This window comes from Anoplophora glabripennis, unplaced genomic scaffold (assembly GCF_000390285.2).
Source record: "Anoplophora glabripennis isolate ALB-LARVAE unplaced genomic scaffold, Agla_2.0 scaffold42, whole genome shotgun sequence".
Taxonomy (NCBI): Eukaryota; Metazoa; Arthropoda; class Insecta; order Coleoptera; family Cerambycidae; genus Anoplophora; species Anoplophora glabripennis.
The window spans coordinates 1684633-1694787 of record NW_019416219.1 but is presented as its reverse complement, the minus strand read 5'-3'; the positions used below and the strand labels follow the sequence as shown (position 1 = coordinate 1694787).

At 36.2% G+C, this 10155-nt stretch overlaps 1 protein-coding gene across 1 annotated transcript in view; it reads left to right on the top strand.

The window, feature by feature from the left end:
• The first annotated feature begins 2092 nt into the window (after window positions 1-2092).
• The window catches only part of LOC108905365 (vesicular glutamate transporter 1), a 13592-nt gene continuing 5529 nt past the window's right edge, over window positions 2093-10155 (top strand). Inside the window, exons 1-7 of the mRNA XM_023454041.1 lie at window positions 2093-2106; window positions 4352-4589; window positions 7247-7471; window positions 7561-7754; window positions 8643-8916; window positions 9110-9242; window positions 9311-9576. Coding sequence (XP_023309809.1) covers window positions 2093-2106; window positions 4352-4589; window positions 7247-7471; window positions 7561-7754; window positions 8643-8916; window positions 9110-9242; window positions 9311-9576 — 1344 coding nt within the window. The remainder of the gene's footprint in view (window positions 2107-4351; window positions 4590-7246; window positions 7472-7560; window positions 7755-8642; window positions 8917-9109; window positions 9243-9310; window positions 9577-10155) is intronic.

Sequence of the window (10155 nt, the reverse complement as noted above, 5' to 3'; positions counted from 1 at the left end):
CGTTTTTTTGTAAAAAATAAGACTATAACTCAAGGAAACAAGATTGTGCTAAGAAAGCTTTATATAAACCAATTCATTCGTTATAATTTTAAAAAGCTACCCTTGTAGTAAGGCTCATTCGTTTCCGGACACTGTAGATTTAGAAAGCATATATGAATTTATTACCGAATATTCTTAATATCTATTTGCAGTTTCTGAAAATTTAAGATGAGTTTATTTTTTATGCAAATAATATCAAATTTTCTCTATCTCATAAACACACGAAAATAAACAATTTATTTCAACAATTACACGTTTCATGAACAGAAAATTGTATATTTTGCTTTAAAAAGATACTTACATTTACACTGTTTGATGTTCGAAACTACATAATTGTATTGAATTTTTTAAATATAATTCACAAAAGTTCTATGTCTTTCTGCTCCCTAGGGGAAATTTGTGAACGTAATCACATTTACACACAGTAATATATGACACCGTAATTTGTTTGATTTTATTTTTGATCCAATGTAATTATGCGTCGGGGTATCAGAGCAACCCTCGATGGGCCGGAAGGGGGTGTTCCGACATACATTCGTCAAATTGTCACGACACGGTTATTAATGGGTGGCCATTTTGATCGGGTCTTCTTTATCATTGTGCGTCCGTCGGCAGGGGCGGACTAAGGCCAAATAGTCTGTCCATAATTCACAAAAAATAAAAAAATTATTTACAGCAGTTTCAGCTCAATTTAATGTCAGATGAGTTAAAAAATAACACCGCCATAGTGATCTCCGCCCTCGAAAACCTTACGAAACCTTGCCGAGTCCTTTTTTAAATTTTTTGTATATTTTCCAACAGCCGGCGGGGGTAGGTTCAACCCCCAGGGGTCAGTCGGGGGTATGCTAGTGTCGATTAATATAATTTACTATTATTTACAAAAAAATCCAATCCAACCAGCTCTCGGAAATTCAAGATCCAGAATCCAGAAATTGGGGTGGTTTTTCCGATAGGGTTGTTTCACCCTCGAAAATTCTTTTAAAAGATACTACAAACTCTCAGATTTTTGCCCTCTTATTGGGACTTCTTTAAATGGAGTATAACTGTTTAAAATTTTCACGACTGAATAGTTTTAGATGAAGGCATTTGTAAGAACGTTCATCATTGAAACGGAATTATCAAAAAAAACTGAAAATTTTCTGATGACGAAAACGTCGTGTAACACAAGCCAAATCCTTGTAATTTATAGGGCGGTTTTCAGAAGAATTGGGGCTCAATAGTTCGATTATGCTTTCTAAGAACAGTCCCAAAACACTTCGGGTAAAGTAACTTCTTGAAAACGTATCGCCATGTGACAGTCATCTGTTGCATCCGGGAGGAGCCAGCGTATTTTGGGACAGAACAAAGAAACCCATATTTGTAATAACGCGTGAAAACACGAGAAAGTCGTAAATGTTCCAAATTAGACTTAAATCAAATTGTTAAATTGATAATAATTGGAAAAGAAAGTAATAGATTAAAAAGCTGGTTTTTAGGCGGATTTTCCAAGCTATAAGAATATATTAAATGAGATTGACTAATCTGTCCCGTATTGCTACACGGAGTCACTAGAGGAAGGCTAGGGTTACTTGTAAGTTCAGTTAGTCACAGAATTATTTACATCAATGTAAGTCCAGTCAATTAGGTAATTTTTAACATAGTATAGTTATACCAAAGCGTCCCGACATTCAGGGAGCCCACCAATAAGATAAAAGCAGAAACTTCTGAACCCAAGAAATGGGCGTGTCGAAGCGAGGTGTCGAATTCAGAAGAGATCTCCGAAAAAAAGGCAGTATTTCCTTGGGTTCCACATTGAGCAGTCTACTTAGTTTTAGAGTATCGAGTTAATGGATAAAGTCATTCCAAATTTTGCTATGGATCGCGCATTTCCTGAATCTCGGTACTCTGTCTCGTGTCAATAAATTGATTAATAATGTTTTTCGAGCCTGTTGTGTCGTTATTTTGTTTGTTTGTTTTGTTTTTATTGTTATTAAAATCCATCCTGGAAAGTTTTGGTGTTTTCTTGTTCTTCCAACTTAAGTGTCACCTTATACAGCCAACCACTGGATTGTACATGAGCGACGTACGGTAAATGTCTGGAATTCATTCTCTGAACGTACAATATTTCTAAGTTCCCANAATCCTTGTAATTTATAGGGCGGTTTTCAGAAGAATTGGGGCTCAATAGTTCGATTATGCTTTCTAAGAACAGTCCCAAAACACTTCGGGTAAAGTAACTTCTTGAAAACGTATCGCCATGTGACAGTCATCTGTTGCATCCGGGAGGAGCCAGCGTAATCTGGGACAGAACAAAGAAACCCATATTTGTAACAATGCGCGAAAATACGAGAAAGTCGTAAAGGTTCCAAATTAGACTTAAATGAAACTGTTAAATTGATAATAATTGGAAAAGAAAGTAATAGATCAAAAAGCTGGTTTTTAGGCGGATTTTCCAAGCTATAAGAATATATTAAATGAGATTGACTAATCTGTCGCGTATTGCTACACGGAGTCACTAGAGGAAGGCTAGGGTTACTTGTAATATCAATGTAAGTTAAGTCAATTAGGTGATTATTAACATAGTATAGTTATACCAAAGTGTCCCGACATTCAGAGAGACCACCAATAAGATAAAAGCAGAAACTTGTGGACCCAAGAAATGGGCGTGTCGAAGCGAATTCAGGAGAGATCTCCGAAAAAAAGGCAGTATTTCCTTGGGTTCCACTTAATTTGAGAGTCTCGGGTTAATGGATAAAGTCCAAATTTTGCTATGGATCTCGCATTCCCTGAATCTTGGCACGCTGTCGCGTGTCAATAAATTAATTAATAATGTTTTTCGAGCCCGTTGTGTCATTATTTTGTTTGTTTGTTTTGTTTTTATTGTTATTAAAACCCTTCCTGAAAAGTTTTGATGTTTTCTTGTTCTTCCAACTTAAGTGTCACCCTATACAACCAACCACTGGATTACCTTGTACATGAGCGACGTACAGTGTCTGGAATTCATTCTCTGAACGTACAACATTCTAAGTTTCCACGTATTAATTAAAGTGTAATGATAATTATAAATTCCCTTTCGAGAATTAAATATTAAACCCTTTTGAAATCCAGAATCGTTATGATACTGGTCATAACGGTAGATAGATAAATAAAGAAATAACCCCTCAGGTTACAGTTGTTTCTGCTGAAGAAATTGATAAGATGAAGTAAATTAAATTAAACTGCCAGAGAAATATCAGTTTAAGTCTACCAGGAATACAATTTAGCCCAAAAAGGTCCTCCATAATCTGAAAATTAAGAATTTAAGTTTAAGCGGCGTTAACTGAAGGAGAAATATCAATTAAAGCTGAAATATTGAGAAGGAATGCTATGAAGCCGCGTGGTAGGAGGTCTGCCATATTTTTCCATTAGCTCTGAGAAACCATTTCATAACAAAATCTATTTATTATTACGAGTAGAAAAGATTAATATAGGGTCGTATTATATATAGTAACATTATTGTTTTATTTTATACTGTTTGCAACTTATTGTTTAAGCAGTTCTAGAAAGAAACCTACACAACGCATGAAGTGAAATGCAAGATTTTATCCATATTACGTCTTGACGACCTGTTACGGAAATATGTTGTATTACTATAACTTAGTGACCTTGTTTTAAACCTGTTGCTAGCATTGTCTCATTCCCATTTACATAAGTATTACGTAAATTTTAAATAATTTAAGTTTGGCTAAAAGTATAAAATGAGATCAAATGATCATTATGTATTTCTAACATAAAGTGCTATTCTTTCTATGTCAGACTTATTATAACGAAAAATATTCTAAAAGCCCTTGAAAATGCTCCGATCCAGAACTGGATGTCTCCTGTCTCTGTCTCTCCCCTTTCTGCTGATGACTAAAATACATTAACATGGTTCCCTTCACAATGCTGAGATAGTCATTACATGTTATGAAAGTCTGTGTTAAAATGCATTATACAAGTCTTTTAGGGGACATTTATCATGAAACGCTGCGCCGCTTTAAACGACGGTTAATCTAATCTGTAGTTTTGTCAGAAATTACTGATGAGTTTTATCCATTACTGTTTTATATTGACACGCGACACTGCTCGCACGAACCCCACGAAAACGAACATTTTGCTAAAGAACTGTCGTTACATGTTATTCCACATTTTCGTGTAAAATCAATTTTAACGACCTTTGAAACTATCAACATTAGCAATAGTCACTAAGACAAAACAGTAATTTTTCGATATACGTATATGTTCTTTATCTTGTTGGACTCTTTTACTGAATCCAGAAAGTAGTATGTTGGAACATCACTGCTCTTTGTTACAGGAAACAGTACGAAGAATTCGACGCGCCCGCGAAGAAAGGCAGCGAAGTTGCAGACGACGCCAGTAGTCCGGAGAGCATTCCAGAGATCGACCGGCCACCTCTTAGGAAGATCGACCACTACATCCGACCAGAAATACCATGCCTCACCAAAAGAATCACAGTAGCGTTCCTCAGTTGTATGGGCTTCATCATCATGTTTGGCATGAGGACGAGTATGAGTTTTGTCAAAGTGGAATTGGTAATGAAACAGTACAGGGCTTTCATTAATGTCCGAGACCCACGTGATCGCGACGATAGGCAACCAACATTACATTTCCCAATACAAATTGGTATTCCATAAAAATTAAAACACTGAATCAGTCTATAGCACCAGTGGTGTAGATATTTTATTTTTATCAAAGGAAAAGGTAATTTAAGAAAGATGTCATTTTAGCCGTTTATTTTGATGTATTAATTTAGAAATTTACATTAACTCAGAACTGAAATGAAGAAATCCGGCTTACACCTGGACATTTCATATTTATTAAAAAGTTTATTTATTACATATTGCATACATCTTGCCATAAAATTTTTATGTTCCAGGTAAAAAATTAGTCATGTTTACACTTGTTCAAATTTAAACTAGAAGTTTTAACAGGTAGAGAATATAAATAAGTCACAATAGTTTTGTTTATCTTAGGATAGGTTTGGAACGTTTGATGTCGATACAAAACAGAAAATAATTTTACCACTCACCAAAACACTTCTACTTTTTCCGATGCTGCGTTTTGTTAACAAAGTTAACATTCTCAACGCACCATTAAAAAGTGTTTTGGTGAATGGTATTTTGTTTAGTTTTTATTATAAAAAGTGTTCAAAATGTCCTCCTTCATTTTCTAGACACAAATTTACCCTCCGTTTAATGCATTCGAAAACACGTTCCAATTCATGGCGAATCGTTACTTCTAGGTCTTCAAGTGTGTGAACTCGCTGCTTGAAAATATTATTTTTTATACGTCTAAAGAGATAATAATCTAAAGGTGTAAGAATAGGGGTTCGACTAGGCCACAATCCCCTACTAATAATTCGATCCCCATAAAATTCTTCCAAATATCTAACCGTTTCTGCTGCGGTGTGTGCTGGTGCCCCATCTTGTTGAAAATATCCAAATCGTAATTCGTCATCATGCATTTGCTCTAAAGCTTGTCGTAAAATCCCCCTATACCTTTCACCATTTATCACTTCTTGAAAGAAAATTGGTCCTATTATCCGCCTCCTTGAAACGGCTACCCATATACCAATTTTTTGAGGATGTAACGAAGATTCAATAAACTCATGTGGGTTTTCTGTAGCCCACGTTATGTAATTTTGGCTGTTAATGTAACCTGATAAATTCAATAAATCATTGTTGTTCAGACTTTCATTGAACCATTCACAATACCGTATTCGTTGGTAGTAGTCTGGTGGATGCAACTGCTGAACAATAGAGACTTTGTATGCGTGCATGTGCAATTCCTTCTTTAGCCTTGTGACACGTTCCCACCGAGAACCCTATCGACAAACAAATATTCAGAAATGTACATACGTTATCTTTAAACGATATAAAATTTTTATTTTTTTACAACATATAACAGTCTCAAATTTGTGCTGCTTCATTTCGTCTACATGATTCTGCTCTGCAGTTAACACTGTAGACTCACATTCTCACAACGTCTTATGAGAATTTCAGATTAATACACACAGAAATTAATTTTAAGGCTTTTAAGTTAATTATAAATGTAGTTTCAAGTATTTAATGTGTGTAACATAAAAACTACCTGCATACCTGTTTGGGCAGACAACTGGGGGATAGATTTTTTAGGGCTCTGCTCCATACGTTGTCGAATATCGTCAACTGCATTTTCAGTTAAAACTGTTGGCCTGCCTGTTGATTTCCCCTTACAAATACAATGTTTTTCATCATATCTCTTGACAAGTATTGATTTGTGCTTCCTAAAAACGTCATAATCAACGTCTACATCAGGGAAAGCTTCAGTGAATTGATCAATACAGAATTGTAATGAATATGATCAAATTCCATCTGGATTTCGCGTGGCACTCCGAAAATGTGCCTTTAAAATATAGGCATCTTGCTCAGGTGTAAAAGGCATTTTTAAACACTTGAAGTCTAAAAATATGAAACAGATAACGAGCGTTCAAATAAAAACGTGATCGAAGTTGGCTCTGACACATTGGACGTAGGGCGTAGCTTATAGCGACCAACTTAACCTCATTTCTCAACGAGCTGTATAGCAGCTGTCAGTTTCAATAACAAAGCGGCGATACAGCGCTTTGACAGATGACGTTTAAGTTCATTTGCTATACGCTACGCCCTACGTCCAAATTTTCAGAACCAACTTGACCACGTTTTTATTTGAACGCTCGTTATAAGTAAACATAACATTAAAATACATTATTTACTTACGTATAAAACACAAACAAATTCTGTAGTTCTGAAAAGAACTGTTGTCAGTAAAGTAAATAAACGTAAAAATGTTGGTAAATCAGAAAAACAATCAAGGGAAAACGTACTGGCATAAGAAAGTAATGACGTAAACTATCGGCCGCGGTACCGTGGGTGGACGCCTCTGGACTGACAGCTGGTTTAGGGTCCCTAAACTTGAAATTTTTGGTAATAGCCAACTTAAGAAAATCAAATTTATTGATAGTGACAACCAATTTGGTCACGTGGGTATCGGACATTAATGAAAGCCCTGTACAAGTAAAATGACAATTAACGTATAATAAAAACAACAATATAGCTATTCTTCTGGTCAAAAAATATTAATTGAAAGCAAAACGTTATGCAATTAACAAAAAATAAATTTGCAATGGATGTGTCTACATACCAAATCTCTTATTTGTATTCCGTTTCAGAACAATACGTGGACGAATGAAACTTTGGCAGCGGTTGATTCTGCTATTTTTTGGGGTTACTTTGTGACCCAGATACCAGGAGGTTTGATAGCGGCGGCCTATCCCGCAAATGTGTTGTTTGGAGCCGCTATAGGATCTTCCTGCATCCTGAATCTTTGTATTCCAGCTGTATACGAGAATCCAAACTTCCTTATAGTCGTTAAAATCCTACAGGGTTTAGTGGAGGTAAGATATGAGACAAATTTAAGGGGCATATGCCTACAATTCTAACAGATTTAGTTTGTTTAAGGAAATTGGTAATTTTCTTGTTTTAGGGAGTCACTTATCCAGCATGCCACGGCATAATGAGGCACTGGGCTCCACCTCTAGAAAGATCACGCCTAGCAACTCTGGCCTTCAGTGGATGTTACGCCGGCGTTATGTTCTCGATGCCTATATCTGGGGCGTTAATAGGAGCCTTTGGACCTCTGTCTCCTTTCTACTTTTATGGAGTAGTGGGGATTCTGTGGTACGTTATGGGATTAAAATAATAAATAAGTATGTCAATAAACAAGATAGAGAAGAGAGGACAACGATAATGCAGAACCCGGTGAAGCAAATGTAAAGAAACAACAATCTCAGATTTGCTGGAATAACCTGTTATATATGGAGTAGATATAATACTCTTCTCTACTACGATCATTTGTAGGTTTATTGTGGACCGCTATGAAGTTAGAGTTCCTCATTTAACTTAAACCTTTTAATAAGGTTGCACAATTTTGATAACGATTCTTTCACGTAGCTTCCAGCTTCTCTTACTTGGTCTCCAATCTCCTGCAATACTTCTTCCTCTTGGTGGAACCTTTCCAGGCTGTCTTCTACCATACTAATATTCCTCAGATGTTTTTGCGTCTGCAGTTCCAATTAGCAGTTTTACTATTATCCTTTCTAGTCTACAAGTTCAGTTTGATCCTTTTGCTCCACTTTATTCATTGATTTCTTGTCAACATTATCGTTTACATGAATATTTTAATGTTCGATCCCCTACAGATGAGTTTATACTGGTTCGTAATGCACTTGGTCCTCTTGTTCCAGTATCCATCATTCTGACTTCCTGTCCTTGTCAAACCTTTCCAATAGGGCCATACCAGCCTAGATTTCATTTGGTACGAGTTTATTTCCTTAAGCGGTACCTCTCCGTCGATGGAAACACTTTTTTCGATTCTCAGTAACTCTGTTGCATAGTATTCAATATCTTCTACTTGAAAAAGTTTAATGCTAGACTAACTTGGACTTCAATTCTTTACCTAATCTCATACGGCTCCAATTTTTTGTTGTGTTTCCTATGAAACAATTAGTGAACTCTAAATCACTAACCTCACTGAATTGCTATTTACTGTCGTTGTCCATGTTTCAGGTACCTGTCGTGGATCTGGTTAGTATTCGAGAAACCCGCATATCATACCTGTATCGAAGCAAAAGAACTGATGTTTATACAAACGTCCTTAGGAGACTCCCAAATGACGTACGAAGCACCCACGCTTCGAAACACCCCTTGGAAAGCCTTCTTTACGTCGATGCCGTGCTACGCCATATTCGTGGCGAATTTTTGCAGATCCTGGAATTTTTACCTACTTGTTATCTTTCAAGCGATATACTTTAGAGACGCCTTCGGGACTGGGTTGACAGAGGTAAAATATATTTTTATATAAATATGTTGATGTTAAAAGTAAACTCACTTTAAACGTACTATTCGTTGTCCAAACAAAATTATTTTATGAGCTAAATATAGCCAGGAAAAATATGCAAATAGCACCCACTGTACTGCAACGTTATTGCTTTTGAGTAAATATTTGCTCGCTTTTAATATCCGGTTTATTACAGAACGCGCTGCTTGGGCCCCTTCCTCACTTTTTCATGACAGTGGTGGTACAGACTGGGGGGATTCTGGCTGATAAACTACGAAAAAATGGAATTTTAACCACGACTCAAGTTAGGAAGCTGTTCAACTGTGGAGGTGATTACTTGATTTCCCTTAGCATAGTTAAACCCAGTTATTTATCACTTACTGTTCCAAATTTTTAGGGTTTGGAATGGAAGCAACCTTCTTCCTGATAATGGCTTACTCGAATACAGTAACTCAAGGAATGACGGCTCTATCGATCGGAGTGGCCTTTAGTGGTTTTGCCATTTCCGGATTCAATGTCAACCACCTGGACATTGCCCCCAAGTATGCCAGTATTCTAATGGGCATTTCTAATGGCATCGGAACCATAGCTGGTTGTATATGTCCACAAGTGGTGCACAAAATAGTGCCAATGGATGATGGACAAGGCTCTCATGTCCAATCAGTAAGTGATGCCTAACCTTTTTAAATGAGTAAATCAATGCGGAATAAAGAATCGTATCTAATAAAGTTGGCATTAAATTGAAAACTAGCCTAAATGAACTTTTCGCCGTAAACAAATATTTTCTTATATTTATATCAGAGTTGGAAATTTTTCGTGCCTTCCAATAACACATATTGTTGAGGCCCAAATAACGTCTCTTAAGGAGATATATCGGGGTCTGAGGGAAGTGAAGAGCGCAGGGGGGGTCCTATGCTTTTCTTATGGGACTAAAACCCGCTGCCAATTTGAAAAAATTAAATTCCATTGAAATTATTTGCGATAATTATTATATATAGCAAATATATCGTATTATCCTCTCGAAGATTTGTATCCTTTATTTAAAATCCGTAAATCATGTGAACTGGTAGAACAACGAGAATTATGTTAATTTAGTTCTAAAGAAATGAAATGACACTCGCGCCCATCTCTCGTCCAAGTAAAGAAAATGTTGGATGCAATTTTGAAGGTTCTATGATAGATATTACATTATTACTCACTGTTCGTGTTTTTAATCATTTTAGTAATGTTACAAAAGTTTTG